General features: G+C 39.4%; 1 protein-coding gene across 1 annotated transcript; it reads right to left on the reverse strand.

The window, feature by feature from the left end:
• Positions 1–7,651: 7,651 nt before the first annotated feature.
• LOC100472783 (olfactory receptor 9A4) lies at positions 7,652–8,596 on the reverse strand. Its single transcript, XM_002924162.2, has one exon. It carries the CDS (start codon positions 8,594–8,596, stop codon positions 7,652–7,654), a length of 945 nt encoding a protein of 314 aa, XP_002924208.2.
• Positions 8,597–20,110: the final 11,514 nt, after the last annotated feature.

A 20,110-nucleotide genomic window follows, 5' to 3' on the forward strand; every position in this document is an offset into this window, starting at 1 on the left:
TCAGAAATGGAATTCAGAGCAACAATGGTCAAGATGATGAGTAAACTTGAAAAAAGCATCAGAGAAAGCGTTGCTGAGAATATAGAATCCCTAAGGGCAGAAATGAGAGCGAATCTGACAGAAATTAAAAATTCTATGAGCCAAATGCAGTCAAAACTAGAGGCTCTGACGGCCAGGGTCACCGAGGCAGAGGAACGCGTTAGCGAATTGGAGGATGGGTTAGTAGAAGAAAAAACGAAAATAGAAGCTGGTCTTAAAAAAATCCACGCCCACGAATGTAGATTACGGGAGATTACTGACTCTATGAAACGATCCAATGTCAGAATCATCGGCATCCCTGAAGGGGTGGAGAAAAACAGAGGTCTAGAAGAGATATTTGAACAAATTGTAGCTGAAAACTTCCCTAATCTAGCAAGGGAAACAAGCATTCGTGTCCAAGAGGCAGAGAGGACCCCATCCAAGCTCAACCAGGACAAACCTACGCCACGGCATGTCATAGTGCAATTCGCAAATATTAGATCCAAGGATACAGTATTGAAAGCGGCCAGGGCAAAGAAATTTCTCACGTACCAAGGCAAAGGTATCAGGATTACGTCAGACCTGTCTACAGAGACCTGGAATGAGAGAAAGGCTTGGGGGGGCATTTTTAAAGCTCTTTCAGAGAAAAACATGCAGCCAAGGATCCTTTATCCAGCAAAGCTGTCATTCAGAATTGATGGAGAAATAAAGACGTTCCAAAATCGCCAATCATTAACCAATTTCGTAACCACGAAACCAGCCCTACAGGAGATATTAAGGGGGGCTCTATAAAGGTAAAAAGGCCCCAAGAGTGATACAGAGCAGCAAGTCACAACCGATACAAAGACTTTAAAGAGAAATGGCATCATTAAAATCATATCTGTCAATAATCTCTATCAATCTAAATGGCTTAAACTCTCCCATAAAACGCCACAGGGTTGCAGATTGGATAAAAAGACATGACCCATCCATTTGCTGTCTACAAGAGACTCATTTTGAACCCAAAGATGCATTCAGACTTAGAGTAAGGGGATGGAGTACCATCTTCCACGCAAATGGACCTCAAAAGAAAGCTGGAGTAGCAATTCTCATATCAGATAGACTGGATTTTAAACTAGAGGCCATAGAGAGAGATACAGAAGGGCACTATATTATTCTTAAAGGAAGTATTCAACAAGTGGATATGACAATTATTAATATATATGCCCCCAACAGGGGAGCAGCAAGATACACAAGCCAACTCTTAACCAAAATAAAGAGACATATAGATAAGAACACAGTAATAGTAGGGGACCTCAACACCCCACTATCAGAAATAGACAGAACACCCTGGCAAAAACTAAGCAAAGAATCAAAGGCTTTGAATGCCATACTCGACGAGTTGGACCTCATAGATATATATAGAACACTACACCCCAGAACCAAAGAATACTCATTCTATTCAAATGCCCATGGAACATTCTCAAGAATAGATCATGCTCTGGGACACAAAACAGGTCTCAGCCAATACCAAAAGATTGAAATTATCCCCTGCATATTCTCAGACCACAACGCTCTGAAATTGGAACTCAACCACAAGGAAAAACCTGGAAGAAACTCAAACACTTGGAGGCTAAGAACCATCCTGCTCAAGAATGACTCGATAAACCAGGAAATCAAAAAACAAATTAAACAATTTATGGAGACCAACGAGAATGAATACACAACGGTCCAAAACCTATGGGATACTGCAAAGGCAGTCCTAAGGGGGAAATACATAGCCATCCAAGCCTCACTCAAAAGAATAGAAAAATCTAAAATGCAGTTTCTATATTCTCACCTCAAGAAACTGGAACAGCAACAGAGGGACAGGCCTAACCCACTGACAAGGAAGGAGTTGACCAAGATTAGAGCAGAAATCAATGAATTAGAGACCAGAACCACAGTAGAGCAGATCAACAGGACTAGAAGCTGGTTCTTTGAGAGAATCCATAAAATTGATAGACCACTGGCAAAACTTGTCCAAAAACAAAGAGAAAGGACTGAGATTATTAAAATTATGACTGAAAAGGGAGAGGTCACGACCAGCACCATTGAAATTGCAAGGATTATTAGAAACTTTTATCAACAGCTATATGCCAAAAAACTAAACAATCTGGAAGAGATGGAGGCCTTCCTGGAAACCTATAAACTACCAAGACTGAAACAGGAAGAAATAGATTTCTTAAATAGGCCAATTAACTATGAAGAAATTGAGTCAGTGATAAACAACCTTCCAAATAATAAAACTCCAGGCCCAGACGGTTTTCCTGGGGAATTCTACCAAACATTCAAAGAAGAAATAATACCTATTCTCCTAAAGCTATTTCAAAAAATAGAAACAGAAGGAAAGCTACCAAACTCATTCTATGAGGCTAATATTACCTTGATCCCCAAACCAGGCAAAGACCCCCTCAAAAAGGAGAATTACAGACCGATTTCTCTAATGAATATGGATGCCAAAATCCTCAACAAGATCCTTGCTAATAGAATCCAACAGTACATTAAAAGGATTATCCATCATGACCAAGTGGGATTCATACCTGGGATGCAAGCATGGTTCAACACTCGCAAATCAATCAATGTGATACATCATATCAACAAGAAAAGACTCAAGAACCATATGATCCTCTCAATTGATGCAGAAAAAGCATTTGACAAAATACAGCATCCTTTCCTGATTAAAACCCTTCAGAGTGTAGGAATAGAGGGTACATTTCTCAATCTCATAAAAGCCATCTATGAAAAGCCTACTGCAAGCATTATTCTCAATGGGGAAAAGCTGGAAGCCTTTCCCTTAAGATCAGGAACACGACAAGGATGCCCACTCTCGCCACTATTATTCAACATAGTACTAGAAGTCCTTGCAACAGCAATCAGAAGACAAAAAGGGATCAAAGGTATCCAAATCGGCAAAGAAGAAGTCAAACTGTCTCTCTTTGCAGATGACATGATACTCTATATGGAAAACCCAAAGGAATCCACTCCCAAACTATTAGAAGTTATAGAACAATTCAGTAAGGTGGCAGGATACAAAATCAATGCCCAGAAATCAGTTGCATTTCTATACACGAATAACGAGACTGAAGAAAGAGAAATTAGGGAATCCATCCCATTTACAATAACACCAAAAACCATGCGTTACCTTGGAATTAACTTAACCAGAGACGTAAAGGACCTATATGCTAGAAACTATAGATCACTTTTGAAAGATATTGAGGAAGACATAAAAAGATGGAAAAATATTCCATGCTCATGGATTGGAAGAATTAACATAGTTAAAATGTCCATACTACCCAGAGCAATCTACACTTTCAATGCTATCCCGATCAAAATACCGAGGACATTTTTCAAAGAACTGGAACAAATAGTCCTTAAATTTGTATGGAACCAGAAAAGGCCCCGAATCTCCAAGGAACTGTTGAAAAGGAAAAACAAAGCTGGGGGCATCACAATGCCGGATTTCGAGCTGTACTACAAAGCTGTGATCACAAAGACAGCATGGTACTGGCACAAAAACAGACACATCGACCAATGGAACAGAATAGAGAACCCAGAAATGGACCCTCGGCTCTTTGGGCAACTAATCTTTGATAAAGCAGGAAAAAACATCCGGTGGAAAAAAGACAGTCTCTTCAATAAATGGTGCTGGGAAAATTGGACAGCTACATGCAAAAGAATGAAACTTGACCACTCTCTCACACCATACACAAAAATAAACTCCAAATGGATGAAAGACCTCAATGTGAGACAGGAATCCATCAAAATTCTAGAGGAGAACATAGGCAACAACTTCTATGACATCGGCCAGAGCAACCTTTTTCACGACACATCTCCAAAGGCAAGAGAAATAAAAGATAAAATGAACTTATGGGACTTTATCAGGATAAAGAGCTTCTGCACAGCCAAGGAAACAGTCAAAAAAACTAAGAGACAGCCCACGGAATGGGAGAATATATTTGCAAAGGACACCACAGATAAAGGACTGGTATCCAAGATCTACAAAGAACTTCTCAAACTCAATACACGAGAAACAAATAAACAAATCATAAAATGGGCAGAAGATATGAACAGACACTTTTCCAATGAAGACATACAAATGGCTAACAGACACATGAAAAAATGTTCAAAATCATTAGCCATCAGGGAAATTCAAATCAAAACCACACTGAGATACCACCTTACGCCAGTTAGAATGGCAAAGATAGACAAGGCAAGAAACAACAATTGTTGGAGAGGATGTGGAGAAAGGGGATCCCTCCTACATTGTTGGTGGGAATGCAAGTTGGTACAGCCACTCTGGAAAACAGTGTGGAGGTCCCTTAAAAAGTTAAAAATTGAACTACCCTATGACCCAGCCATTGCACTACTGGGTGTTTACCCCAAAGATACAGACGTAGTAAAGAGAAGGGCCATATGCACCCCAATGTTCATAGCTGCATTGTCCACAATAGCCAAATCATGGAAGGAGCCGAGATGCCCTTCAACAGATGACTGGATTAAGAAGCTGTGGTCCATATATACAATGGAATATTACTCAGCTATCAGAAAGAACGAATTCTCAACATTTGCTGCAACATGGACGGCACTGGAGGAGATAATGCTAAGTGAAATAAGTCAAGCAGAGAAAGACAATTATCATATGATTTCTCTCATCTATGGAACATAAGAACTGGGAGGATCGGTGGGGGAAGGGGGGGATGGAGGGGGGGTAATCAGAAGGGGGAATGAAACATGAGAGACTATGGACTATGGGAAACAAATTGGGGACTTCAGAGGGGAGAGTGAATGTCTTCTCAGACATATGTAATGGATACTAACTGAGTAAGCATTTTATTGTCACCAAGGAACTTTTCCAGAACAGAGACTATTAGAACCTTTCCTGGTTGAAAGTAGCATCATCTGTATTTTAGCTTTCACCATGAACATATACCTAACAACACAAAATATGTATTATAAGGCCAATGTGTAAATAAAATAAAACTGGAATACATTACATAGGATATATATCAAAATATACATAGGACTTATTTTGAGTATGGATAACTCCTTATAAATAAGAAGTTCAAATAATTGTCTATAATTAATAATTTCATTTTGAATACCTGAACTGATTAAATATAAACTGAATTATGAGAAGTAGAGACAAAAATAAAGAGAGCAAGAGGCTACTGAGGTTTCACAGAGAATGTAGTGGAGAAGGGAAGGGGTGAGGCATCTAAATTCATTCTTTTGTAGGAGATACCTGCAGTTTAAGAAATTAGAGCCTCCAGAGTGAACATGGAGTAGGCATCCAGGTTGAAAATAAGCTTGGCTTGCAGGGCAGGGACACATTTATGGTGTTATGGACTAAAGGTCTGTGTGCCCTCAAAATCCATATGTTGAAACCCTGACACACACTGCAGATGATTTGGGTGATGGAGACTCATAGGAGATAAATAAGATGAAAGAGGTCATTAGGCGGGACCCTGAACACATGAGATTGTGTTCCCTGTAAAAAAAAGATACCAGAGTTACGTACCTTCTCATCCCAAACACACAACAAAGAAACACTAACTAAGGACTTAGTAAGAAGGTGTCCATCTACAAGTCAGGAAGAGAGCAATCACCTAGACACTAAGTTGTCATGAACTTTGAACTTGGACTTCAAAGTCTCCAGAACTAAACTAGATAACTTTCTCTTGTTTAAACCAACAAATGTACAGTGTTTTATTATGGTAACCAAAGAAGACTAACACAGATAGTAACTTTCCTTCATTCAGAATCAAAGACCAAACAGAAGAACATCATTTAGGTATAAACTTAGTGCCCCATCATTAGTTCCTTGACCAGGAACTCTCCTTTTCCTCTCACAGCCAAGGTCATTCAGAGAGGAAGTTTGGAACACTGCATCCCTGAGACGCAGTAGGGGAATGGAAATGTTGGTGGAGGAGAAGTGGAACAATAGGAGTGTGTTAGCACTGGGTGGTCAAAGCTTGATTTGAGGGGTAAGGGAAAGGAGGGAATGGGAAAGAAGGAGAAAGAGAGAACAAAAGAGCTCAAGGACCAAGGGAGAGAAGAAAAAGAAAGATAGTAGAACAAAGGGTGATCAGGGCAGGGTGCGAGAGGCATGGGAGATGACGGGTTGAAAAACCAAAGAAACCATACATGAAGACAGTAAGGCTCTTTTCTGTCCTCCTAATTTGCCTCTACCAGCCCAGAGACAACATAGGTTGTGCAAAGCCTTGTGTAAATTACAAAAGACATCCTCTCTGGAGTACTGAAGGAGAAAAAAAAAAAGGTATTTTTCTAGGGAGAAAAGACATCAGGAAATTAGCCTGGTGGGGAGGGTACCTTTGTGTCAGTCTTCAACCCTTTCTCCAGCCAATGCAGTCCCACCCACAACCCCTTGGCTGGCTAGCAGAGCATGGGTGGATTAAGGTCCCACTCTCATCTGGTGCCACTATGCAGTGAAATCAACTAGATCGTACTTGGTGGTGTTCCCTGTCCTCGCCAAACGGAAGGCATCCTCACCTAGGACCCTTTGCAGTCCTATGGAGCACCATCATCCACTGCAGGGTGGCTCAATATCTCCCCCCAATTCAGGGCTGGCAGGAGGTGTGAGTGTTACCATTTGATCAACACCTTCCTTCAAACCGCTTCCTCAAACATTATGAATTACATACAATTACATTGCTAAAAAGCCATGCCCTGGAATTCCTGAAGAACTGCTAGTTAGGAGGGTAGCTTTTCATTCCTTTGACGTTCCCCACAGAGAAGATCTATGGTAAGGCACTGAGACACTTGGATTTAGGAGACAAAGAACCAAAGGCATCATGGAGACTGAAATCTGGTTCTGGGAGCAGTCTCAACAGACACAGTTGATTTAAGCAGCTGTAAAACAGACAATGCTCTCTCCAGACTTAAGTCATTTAATTCTTATTTGGCTCAATCCCCATATATCCCAAAATATTTCATATCTTTACATCACCAAGACTTACTAAAAGAAAAGTATGCCAATCCCCTTATCACCACTCTACGTTGGTACTGTGGCAAAATGTATATAATATTGTATTTAATTTATAGTAGAAACGGGGCCAAGATAACATGATAAACCACATGAGAAGAGGATAACCATAGAATATTTAAAGTGCATACAGTCATATCACCAAGAACTTGCATAAAAATATATGAAAATCCCTACAATAGTTGATAAAGAAACAAAGTGAGCAGCTCTCCCTTGGTACTCTGATTCTGCCACATACGTCCCCTCCCATTCCTCCCACTTTCTTCACTCCTAGGAAATACATCTTCAACAATAGATCAAAGGCAAATTAATTGAGGTATGGAAACCTACAAAAATATATGTATTTCTTTCCTCTAATCCTCCCATTTCCCAAGGATATGCTTCCACAGTTCAATAGTGGAATCATCAGAAACTGAGGAATGAGATTCCAGTGGGCAGAGAATAGGTTTCAGTTTTCTCTGCCTTGTGTCCTTCCAAGGCCTGACTGGAATTGTACACTATTGATCTTTCGAAGGTGATGATGGTGAGAGGGGAACTACAGTTTTCTAGGTTCCTGAATAATCTAAACTATAGTGAGGATATTATCACCTAAAACGTTGTTAGAGAAACCTAATCTTTGAGGAGTTGACTACAGCGTTTCACTCCATCCCGAAGGGCCTCTTTGACTTTGTCATTCCTGAGGGCGAAGATGAAAGGGTTCAGGAGAGGGGTTAACACAGAAATCAACAGGGAAACTATCTTATTGTACTCTGCTGCCTGTGTTTGCTTAGGTTTTACATAGAGGAACAAGCAGCTGCCATAGCCTATAACAACAAAGGTGAAGTGAGAGGCACAAGTAGAGAAGGCTTTCCTCCGGCCCGAGGCTGTGGGGATCTTGAGGATGGTAGAAATGATGTAGGTGTAGGAGACAATTGTTGGAGCCAGAGAGCCAATGATAATGACAACAGCCATTAAGAAAAGAACAAACTCCGTGAAAAGAGTGTCATCACAGGATAATTTCAGCAGTTGCCCTCGGTCGCAGAAAAAATGGTCTAACTGATTTAACTTGCAGAAGGTAAACTGAAATGTGGCATAGACGGGCCATATTTCAGAAAGGAACCCAAACATCCATGATACAATGACCACGCAGATGCAGGTGCGGCTGTTCATAATGATGTTGTACCTCAGAGGGTTACAGACAGCCACATAACGGTCCACAGCCATCGCTCCCAGTAATGCAAACTCTGTGGTCCCCACAGCAAGGTAAAGGAAGAGCTGGGTGACACACGCAGCCAGAGATATTGTCTGCATCCCAGGGAGCAGCAGCCCCCAAAGCATCACAGGCACAATAATAGTTGTAACGAAGATCTCCAAGGCAGAGAGATGACCAAGGAAGAAATACATGGGAGACTGCAGACGTTTATCAACACACACAATCACAATGATGACTGTGTTTCCCATTAAGGTCACTAAGTAGAACGAAAAGAATATAGCAAAAAGAAAGTGATGTAGTTCTTGGGACCCAGGGAAGCCTAGAAGGCAGAACTCAGTGGCACTAGACAGATTGCTCATCATTTAGTCCTTGTTTCTGCTCCTTGTAAAACCTAGAGATCAAAGGCTGGTAACATGGCTCCACAGCGTCCTGCTCTCAAAAGAGAAGGAAGACAGGTTAGGTTGACAAACTATTTCCAACCTGAAGATCAGGTGACACATTCCTACTGCTCACGCTCTGCACAAGGACAGACCTGAATGTGGGCACATGTAATCTACCCCAAGACTACCTGTCTTGAAGGGCAAAGACTTTTTCACCACTACTGGGGATAAGAAAACTTTCCCTGTGTTTTTATACCACTGGATATGCCTTCTTTCAGGGGACAGAGGCTAAGACTGTTTGAACTGGCCAGTTTGAATATGATTTGATCAGCCTCTCAATCCTGGGATTATCCACTTCTTTTTATGTTTGCTGTACATGATGATATAATGGTGTTCTCAATGATGTTCAAAACATGGAATGCTGAACCCTATGCTTCATCCTTACTGGTACTTTCTAGATCCCTCTTGGGGCAATATAAAAGTGGCACAGTGTTTACGACCAACATCCCTGCTTTCCCCAGATTAAAAACCTCCATTTACAGAGCAACAACGTCTACAAATGAGAACTTTGGAGCTTGAGATAATCTCCCAGGGCAGAATCATTCTTCTCTAACTCCACGTCCCCTGCAAAGGGTCGGGAGGGAGGAAAAGCGGCACTTGGCCCTGACAACAATCGATCAGAGGTCAGCAGCCCTTTAGGATGTCTGAATTTCTACCTTTCACTTTATCCATCCCGTTACTTGAATGTCATCTCCTCAGAGGACTCTTGCCAGTTACCCTACCTCAATTAGGAATGATTTGCTCCTTTTTGGACTTTAGTATTTCTTCATTGCACTTATTATGACCTGATATGATATGTGTACTTACTTCACTCCTTCATGTAACATGAAGCAAATGCAGCAGTGACTACAACAAACAAAAATCCCTGCCCTGTGGTGCTTATGTTCAAGGGGAGGGTGGATGCTAGACCTTATACAAGACAAGTAACTAAAATGATGCTTAATCATGCTGAAGTAATATAAAGCAAGGAAGATGGACAGGAAATTTAATTATATTTATTCACTGTTCATCTGTGACACTAGAATATCAACTCTATGAGAGCAGGGACATGTTTATATATATAATATTGTTGAGCTATAAAGTAGTGCTGATAAATTTTTGGTACATGATGGATGTATGGATGTGTGGTATATGATTAAATAGTACTTGTTCCTCACCTGAATAGTTGAGCCATAGCCCCTGGAGCCTACACTTCTTGGTTTCCTTCCATGGCTCACATTACCATTTTCCCTTCCTCACTTCCCTTGTTCATACAACCTCCTCTAAGTCTCTATTGGCCTTTCAATGATGGGAAAACAGGTCAAGGACAGAATTGTTTCAACAGCTCAGTGATCTATATTTCTACAATGTCTGCATAATGAGCACTAGGTGAAAAAATATAGAAGAATCTTGACTGTTTTCAAGGAGCAGTGTCTGTTCTTAGTACTGGGATAGAGAGGAACTAAATCTGCTCTCCATTGTGCATGGAAATGTTGGAAATGAGCCTGCCTAACCTGATGATCCCCCTCATCCACCCCTCAGGCTCTAGGCCTTCTTATTTTTTCAGGCAACCAAGTCCTGATATTCTTGACTCTTTCCATGGTAGGAAACAACTGTGAGAAGGCACTCACCTCCATGGAGGGGCTTCTCCACCACTTCTGTCTCCCCAGGGGTCGGCTAAATTTAAGTCCTGTCTGCCTACTGCTCAGCCATACATTGGCCTGAGCAACTTCATCAGGAGGACCTTAAGAAAAAGTCCAGAAATAACAGTTTGGCGGGAGCTGAGTGTCTCTTTCTCTCTCTCCATTTCACTCATGCTACCCTCCTTCCCAAGGGGACTTAGTCACTGAGGTACTTCTTAATTAGCCCAGGTTCAGAGCATCCCTAAGCAATCAGTCTGGGGAGAACAGAACAAACTTTTAGTTATTCCCATTTTTGACCAATTAAGTGTCAGAACTTTCTAAACTTTTTGCTCAATGAGAAAACATGAAATATCAGCAATCAGTGGCTTTCAATAATAAGACTGCCTTCTCAAGGACCTCAAGTCTAGGTTTTGAAAAGACATCTCAGACACTAAGCGGATCACCCCCTCTACCCTATATCCTAGACTCTTCCCTGATTCTCTAGCTACTCAAAGAAAAAATCATCCCCCAGCCCCCAGTAGGATACATTACAATTGACCTCTAAAATGTGCACCGATATCCAAAAAGCATGCATATTTGTCTCAATCAAAGCCTTAAATTCACCAGAAATCCTCTACAAACCCTGTTTCCTCCTTTGCTAATTTTAGAGACAGGCTCCTGATCCTAACCCTGAAGACCCTCCAGAAAATGGGAGAGGTTCTGCCTCCAAATCCCAGTCCATTCTCTGCTATTTTTTCAGGTTTCTACTCTTCTGAACATATGTGCATCTGTATGCATTCAAGCAAAATTCCTCCAGCCATTTATTTCTATGGTGTGTCCATGATTGCCAGCTGGGCACCTCAAAATGGGGACAGCATAAGGACAGCTAATGTAAGCAGTTATATTTACAACCTAGAACAACTGACAAGTGGAAATTGTAAGTTGGCTTTATGCTAGAGTGAGACAGAAAAAGCGACAGCTACAAAACATTTATCTGGATTTGGGATTTCATTTGAAATATGCCCATTAAATCTGAAAATGTCAATAGGTGCAAAAAGGTATGAAGTGGACATGATCTTCCTTCCCATTCCTCATATTGCAAAGCCCAACCAGACTGCCATATAACCTGAGAGAAATTTCCTAAGCATGTATTTGCACATTCTTTATAGGCAATGCTGTGGAAATGTGTTTTAAGACATTTTCTCTTGCTTAACAATACATAAAAGATACTCTCAAAATAATCTCCTGATTATACAGTAAATCTATGACAAAGGGGGAAAGAATATACATTGGGAAAAGAAATTCTCTTCAATATATGATGCTGGTAAAACTGGACAGTTCATGTGAAAAAATAAAAACGGACCACTTTCTTATACCATACACAAAAAATAAGTTCAAAATGAACTTAACACAAAATGTGAGAGCTGAAACCATAAAACTCCTAGAAGAAAAATAGGCACTAATCTCTCTGACATCAGGCTTAGCAACATTTTTCCAGATATGTCTCTTCAGGAAAGGGAAACAAAAGCAAAAATTAACTATTAGGACTACACCAAAATAAAAAGCTTTTGTACAGTGAAGGAAACCATCTACAGATGAAAAGGTATCCTACTGAATGGAAGAAGATTTTGCAACGATATACCTGATAAAGGGTTAATATCAAAATATATAAAGAACTTATACAAGTCAACACCAAAAGCTCCCAAATAATCCAATTTCAAAATGGCCAAGGTTTTGATTTGAATTTCTCTTATGGCTAATGATGTTGAACATTTTTTTCCATGTACCTGTTAGCCATTCGTGTGTCTTCTTTGGATAAGTGTCTGTTTATGTCTTCTGCCCATTTTTTGACTTGATTATTTGTTTTTGGGGTGTTGAGTTTGAGAAGTTCTTCATAGATCTTGGATACCAGCCCTTTATCTGTAGTGTCATTTGCAAATATCTTCTCTCATTCTGGGTTGCCTCTTTGTTTTGCTGACAGTTTCCTTTGCTGTGCAGAAGCTTTTTATCTTGATGAAGTCCCAAAAGTTCATTTTTGCTTTTGTTTCCCTTGCCTTTGGTGATGTGTCTTGAAAAGAAATTGCTGTGGCTGATATCGAAGAGGTTACTGCCTATGTCCTCCTCTAGGATTTTGATGGATTCCTGTCTCACATTGAGGCCTCTCATCCATTTTGAATTTATCTTTGTGTATGGTATAACAGAATGGTTGAGTTTCATTCTTTTGTATAGCTGTCCAATTTTTCCAGCATCATTTATTGAAGAGACTGTATTTTCTCAAATGGAAATTTTTTCCTGCTTTGTCAAAGATTACTTGACCATAGAATTGAGGGTCCATTTCTGGACTCTCTATTCTGTTCCATTGATCCATGTGTCTGTTTTTGTGCCAATACCATGCTGTCTTGATGATCACAGCTTTGTAATATAGCTTGAAATCAGGCAACGTGATGCCCCCAGCTTTGGTTTTCTTTTTCAACATTTCCTTGGTGATTTGGGGTCTTTTCTGGTTCCATACAAATTTTAGGATTGTTTGTTCCAGCACTCTGAAAAATGCCATTGGTATTTTGATTGGGATGGCATTGAAAGTACAGATTGTTCTGGGCAGCATGGACATTTCAACAATGTTTATTCTTCCATTCCATGAGCATGGAATGTTTTCCATCTTTTTGTGTCTTCCTCAATTTCTTTTGTAAGTGTTCTGTAGTTTCTAGAGTATAGATCCTTTTCCTCTTTGGTTAGGTTTATTCCAAGGTATCTTATGTTTTTGGGTGCTATTGTAAATGGAATCAATTCCCTAATTTGTCTTTCTACAGTTACATTTTAATGTATAGGAAAGCAACTGATTTCTGTGCATTGATTTTGTATCCTGCTACATTACTGAATTGCTGCATGGGTACTAGTAATTTGGGGGTGGAGTCTTTTGAGTTTTCCACATAAAGTATCATGTCATCTAAAAAAAGAGTTTGACTTCCTCATTGCCAATTTGAATATCTTTTATTTCTTTTTGTTGTCTGATTGCTGATGCTAGGACTTCTAGTATTACCTTGAACAATAGTGGTGAAAGTGGGCATCCTTGTCGTGTTCCTGATCTTAAGGGAAAAGCTCTCGGCTTTTCCCCATTGAGAATGATATTCGCTGTGGGCTTTTCATAGATGGTTTTTACGAAATTGAGGAATGTTCCCTCTATTCCTACACTCTGAAGAGATACCACCTTACACAACTTAGAATGGCAAAAATTGACAAGGCAGGAAGCAACAAATGTTGGAGAGGATGTGGAGAAAGGGGAACCCTCTTACATTGTTGGTGGAATGCAAGTTGGGACAGCCAGTCTGGAAAACAGTATAGAGGTTCTTCAAAAAGTTAAAAATGGAGCTACCCTATGACCCAGCAATTGCACTACTGGGTATTTACCCCAAAGATACAGATGTAGTGAAAAGAAGGGGCATGTAAACCCCAATGTTCATAGCAGCAATGTCCACAATAGCTAAACTGTGGAAGGAGCCGAGATGCCCTTCGACAGATGAATGGATTAAGAAGATGTGGTCCATATACACAACGGAATATTACTCAGCCATCAGAAAGGATGAATTCCCACCATTTGCAACGACATGGATGCAATTGGAGGGGATTATGCTAAGTGAAACAAATCAAGCAGAGAAAGACAATTATCCTATGGTTTCACTTATATGTGGAACATAAGGAATAGCATGGAGGACATTAGGAGAAGGAAGGGAAAAATGAAGGGGGGGGGATGAACCATGAGAGACTATGGACTCTGGGAACCAAACTGAGGGTTTCAGAGGGGAAGGGCTGGGGGATGGGTTAGCAGTGATGGGTATTAAGGAGGGCACGTATTGCATGGAGCACTGGGTGTTATACGCAAACAATGAATCATGTAACACTACATCAAAAACTAATGATCTACTGTATGGTGACTACCATAACATAATAAAATAAAATAAAATAAAATGGGCAGAAGACCTGAATAAACATTTTTCAAAAGAAGACATACAAATGGCTAACAGACACATGAAAAGATAGCATCACTAGTTGTCAGGAAATGCAAATTAAAACCACAATGTGATGTCACCTCACACCTGTCAGAGTAGCTAGAATTAAAAAACAAACAAATAAAAAATAACAAGTTCTGGCAAGCATGTGGAGAAAATAGAACCCCAGTGTACTATTGGTGGGAATGTAAATTGGTACAGCCACTGTGGAAAAGAGTATGGAGGTTCCTCAAAAAATTAAAAATAGAAATATCATAGGATCCAGTAATCCCACTACTAGGTATTTCCCCAAAGAAAACAAAAACACTAATTCAAAAAAATATATGCACCTCTGTGTTTATGGCAGGATTTCAACAATAGGCAAGATATGGAAACTAAGTGTCCATCAATAGAAGAATTGATAAGGAAGATATTGTACACACACACACACACACACACACACACACACAGAGGAATATGACTCAGCCATAAAAAAGGAGGAGATCTTGCCATTTGTGACAAAATGGATGGGCCCAGAGGGTATTATGCTAAGTGAAAGAAGTCTGACAGAGAAAGACAAATACCATATCACTTTACTGGTATGTGGAATTAAAAATCAAAACAAATAGAACAAACAACAAAAGGAGAAACAGATGCATAAATACAGAGAACAAACCAGTGGTTGCCAGAGGAGTGGGGAATGGAGGATGAACAAAATGGGTGAAAGGGAGTGCGAGGTACAGGCTTTCAGTTAGGGACTAAGACATGGGGATGAAAGATACAGCATAAGGAACATAGTCAATGGTATTGTAATAGTGTTGCATGATGACAGATGCTAGCTACACTTGTGATGAGCGTAGCATAATGTTTAGAGTTGAAATCACTATGCTGTAGCCCTGAAACTGAGTAAATTGTGCATCAATTTTATCTCAATAAAATAAAACAAAAATGTACAATTAAACCAAAAATTTTTAAAAATATAATTTCTCATATCAACACATTTTTCCTTCCTTTTTTTGCATAGTATTCCACTATATGAATACACCATTCTTTGTTACCTAGACCTCTTGATCAATTTTTCCCATTGTTTACCTTTTTACTATGGAAAAAATGCTATAAATATTCTTAGAAATTTATAAGTCCATAGGTACTACTATTTCTGGTACAAATCCCTAGAGTTAGAATTTCCAAGTCATAAGGTAAATATATTGTACCTATTGTTTTTATTGACACCAAATTTTACTTCAAAGGTTTTGGATTGATTTGCACAACTTCTAAGACTGTATGATAGGAGCACCCTTGATTTCCTCATCCACTACCATCCAAACTTATAATCAAAAGTTTATTTAACTTTTTAATTGAAGAGGACAAAATAAAGATATATTAAAAGAGAAATCAGTTGGAAAACTGATGAAATGGAAAATCTTTCAAAAGATAAAAATTACCAAAACTGACTCAAAAAGACACTGAACAATGAAAATTCCTAAATATGTTAAATTGAATCCATAATTAAAAATCTTCCCTCCCAGAAAACAATAGGTTCAGATTATTTTACTAGTGCACACTACCAAATATTTAAGGAAGTAATAATACCAATTCTACACAAAATCTTCTAGAAAATTAGGGAGAAGGGAACACTGCCCAATTCATCTTGTTAGGCCAGAATTATCTTAATACCAAAGGCATCACGAGAAAATAAATCTAAAAACCAATATCCCTAGTGAACCTAGATGCAAAAATCGTTAATAAAATATTAGAAAATCAAATCCAGCAATATCTAAAAATTATAGTATATTATAACAAAGTCATGACTTTACTCCAGAAATGCAAATATTGTTTAACATTTGGAGATTAATCAATATAATTTCCCATGTTAATGGAAGTAAAGAGAAAAACCACATGATCGTTTCAATACGAGCATAAAAACTATTAGACAAGAATCAACATCCTTGGTTAAAAAACCCGAGCAAACTAGACACAAAAGGAATCTTCCTCAAACTATAAATAGCATCTAACATAAAACCTAGTACTGACATGAAATTTAGGAATGAAAGACTCAATGCTTTCTCTTTAGGGAAGATAGGGAGGAAGGCAAGGATATCTGTTCTCACTTCTACTCAACATTGTACTGGAAGTCTTAACTAATGAAATAAATCAAGACAATGAAATTAAAAGTATACAGTTAGAAAATAAAAAAATAAAATTATTTATTTACATATTATATAATCCTATATGTAAAAAATCCTAAGTCCACAAAAAGTGCTAGAACTAATAAGTGATTATCAAAATCATAGGACAAAAGGTAAATATACAAAAATCTGTTATATTGCTATATTCTAGCAATGAACATTGGAAATGGAAATAAAATCTATAATATACAATAAAATCCAAAAACATGAAAAATTAAGGGATATATTTTACAAACTATGTACAAGAATTAAAGCCATAAAACACTGCTGGGAGAAATTAAAGAAGACCTAAATAGGTGAAGAAATATTCTATTTTCATGAATCAGAAGACTCAGTTTTGTTAGAAAGCCAAGTCTAACTGAGTCTAAAGATTCAACACAATTTCAATAAAAATCAAAGGAGCCTTTTTTTTTAACATTCAAAAGCTGACTCTATGATTTATATGCAAATATAAAGGATTTAGAATAGCCAAATAATTTTTAAAAAGAACAAAGCTGGGGGCCTCACAAACCTTATTTAAAGACTTACTATAACACCCAGTGCTCCATGCAATACATGCCACTGGGTGTTATACACAAACAATGAGTCATGGAACACTACATCAAAAACTAATGATGTACTGTATGGTGACATATAATAAAAAATTTTTAAAAGACAGTATAAAGCTACAATAATTGAGAGTGTGTTATTGACACAATATCAGGTAGATCAATGGATATGTACACCAATGAAATAGAACAGAGAATTCAGACACAGACCCAAACATGTATCTTCAATTGATTTTAGTAGTATATACGAGTGTTGAGGGGGTAACAATATGCTCCTTTCTATCATCAACTCCCATTTCTGTTCAGAATGACCTAAAATCTTCTTTGCAATGAAAACTCTGCCCTGAAAACTCAGTTCCAGACTCAGGTCCTAGAGAAAGATCGCCATGCCAACTTTGTCCAGCCCTTGCGGATCTTAAACACTTGGGACCCATTTGCACTGTCTTCATGGAAGGCCTTTGCTTCATATCACTTGTTATTATTTGATTGTGGGTGGGGCTAAGTTGGATGACATCCACAAAGTCTGAACTTCTCTGAGGTGAAGGACTGTCACTCAGAGTTAACTGGGGAGCTTGATTCTCTATCATATTGCCTTCATCTCTAAGGTGTACATCTTCTCACAAAAGTCAGAGACAGGCCCTTCAGGCTGCACAGTTCCTAAGATGTTTCTATCAGGGGGCTTGCCTCCAAGAGGAAGATATCTCTTCTTAAGCTTACTGTTTTGATTCTCCAACTTCTACAGATGATACTGGAGAATTCAGACAAGAGGGTGATGTGGTCCAGTGCCTACATTCCCTACTTCTCCTGATCTCAAAATACTGATCTGGGAGTGAGACAAAGTCTCCCAATGAAAACTATATCTAACCCTGACCATCTACCCAGTTTGCCATAATTTTAGTCCAGGAAGAGTCAGAGAGTAGGCACTGCCATGGAACCAGCTTAAGCCATCTGCTGCTTAAGTGTATTTAGTTCTCTATCCCTTTCTTCATTCAGGTCTTTTTCTCAAATATTACTTCCTCAGAACATAAGACTGCTCATTATTCTAAGGAATAACATCAATGTCTTAAAATCCCCAGGGGACTCCTTGTTTTCCCATCATTCCCCTGAAGAACACTCTGTTCTGTTTCCCATCTAGCATAAGCTCACCTCTAAATCACATCAAGAAACCAGGAGCTTGGAGACATGGTGGGTAGAGAGAATCAAGAATACTCATCCTTGGGAGAGAAGGGGCAAAGACAGCACTTTTCCCCTCTGGTCTCAGAAGAACTTTTCCATGTTCCTGCCCCTCATCAGTATTGCTGCCCTGGTCTTTGTGGTGATACAGGGTAAGTCTTTAATTAGGAAATTAGCATAGGATCGGAGATATTGTAGCTTGAGGAGTTATTCACCTAGCAGTGTCATTCCAGCTGTACAGAAGTCCCTTTCCACTCCTTCCAGATGTAAGACACTACCCAAGAGCAGCGAACCACATAACTCATGTCATTCACTCTGTAAACTGATTAGGCAGAAATCTCTAGACATGAATTTCTTAATGTGAACAGCTCAAGAAGAAGACACGTAGAGGCTAAGGTGAGTGGCTTAGGCTTACATATGGGTTGAGTTCCTGTACAGCACAGACATAAGGCTTGGGTTTGAGCTTATCAGTGGTGGGTGTAGATTTTAGACCTACTGTCAGGGTTTATCAGTAGGATGGATAGAAGCTAATGGAGGGACAAAGCTTCTTCCTTAAATTGGAATACCATTGGTAGTGGCCAAGTCACAGCATTAGATAGAGCGTTTACAGGGCCAGAGAGAGGGCCAGAGTATAACTATACACAGCTTTGCTCTTTCCGCTTCTGATAGTTTGTATTATAGTGTTTATTTCCTTTCACAACTGGAAGTTTTTGAAAGTATCCTTTCAGTGAATTTAAATTCTAAGGCAGCATAAAATTGTGGAAATATTTGCACACACATAAACACATACACACATTTACACACCCCACACGTTGGCCCTAAAGAAGTGTGGAGAAATGATGAGCTAGAAAACTTTGAGACCATTAGCAGCCATACGATAACAATGACAACAGTTGTTTGTGGAGCACTTGGTATGTGCCGGTCACTTACTAAGTAGTTCACTCATTTCATCTTTGCAATAACCCTAGAAGCCAGTACCATCATTGTTTTCATCTTACAGCTGAGTAAACTAAGGTTCAGAGAGCATGTTATAAAGAGCAGATTAATTTCCACAAGTAAATTTTAGATCAGAATCCAAAGGTTCATGGCTTGTGCCCCAAACCACCATGTAAGAATAACAGGGGTCACGAGGGGAGGGGAGACCCTGTAGCAGCAAAGCAGCATCATGAGGTAGGATGCTAACAACCTTCTAGTCACTGGCAGGGTAGCCACCTGGTTCTGAGGCTTATCTCCATGACCCTGTGTATCTTTTCAACTCTCCATCTGGGCAAACACATATTAGAGCTCCCATCGAAAGATGCTATTTTATTAACTCAAAACCCTGACTTTCCATTAATTTCATGATCATAGCTAGAGAAATGTGAATAAGTGAAGGTCCTCAATAGAAAGACAGCCCAGAAAGACTTGAAGGGACCCTTCAAAAGGAATCTTGGTGCACAGTCTCTGAGTCATAACAAGACACCCCCAGCATCAAACTTTACTCCAGGGTTTCAGGGTGACTTACAGTAATTCTCTTTCTTTCCATGTTTCCTCCCCTCCTTATCTTTTTCTGTTTCTCCCTCTCACACATTTGGTCTTCCTCTCTTAATTCTGTGTTCTTCTTTTGTTTCCTTATTTCCTTCTCCTGAAATGTTGATGTCTGCTACTCTGCTGTCCTTAATCCACTCCTCTCTGTCTCTCTCCTTACCAATGACTTTCCATGCTCTTAATTCTATGACCCCCGTCTATGATTCTCTCATATTCCCATGTATCTCTCTCTTTCTGTTTATCACTGACCACTGACTTTGTCTTGCTCTCCCTGTTCTCTGTCTCTGTTTCATGGTCAGTGATATTCTCTCTCTCCCTCTCTCTCTCTTTCCCTGTCTCTCTGTTTTGCTGTCTCTGCCTCTCCTTCTCTGTCTCTTGTTTCTTTTCTATGCAGGGACCCAGATCCTGGATC

The sequence above is a fragment of the Ailuropoda melanoleuca genome, chromosome 1, assembly GCF_002007445.2.
Source record: "Ailuropoda melanoleuca isolate Jingjing chromosome 1, ASM200744v2, whole genome shotgun sequence".
NCBI lineage: Eukaryota > Metazoa > Chordata > Mammalia > Carnivora > Ursidae > Ailuropoda > Ailuropoda melanoleuca.

Coding starts and splice junctions, on each gene's coding strand:
- LOC100472783 (XM_002924162.2), bottom strand. CDS start 8,596: ATGATGAGCAATCTGTCTAGTGCCACTGAGTTCTGCCTTCTAGGCTTC.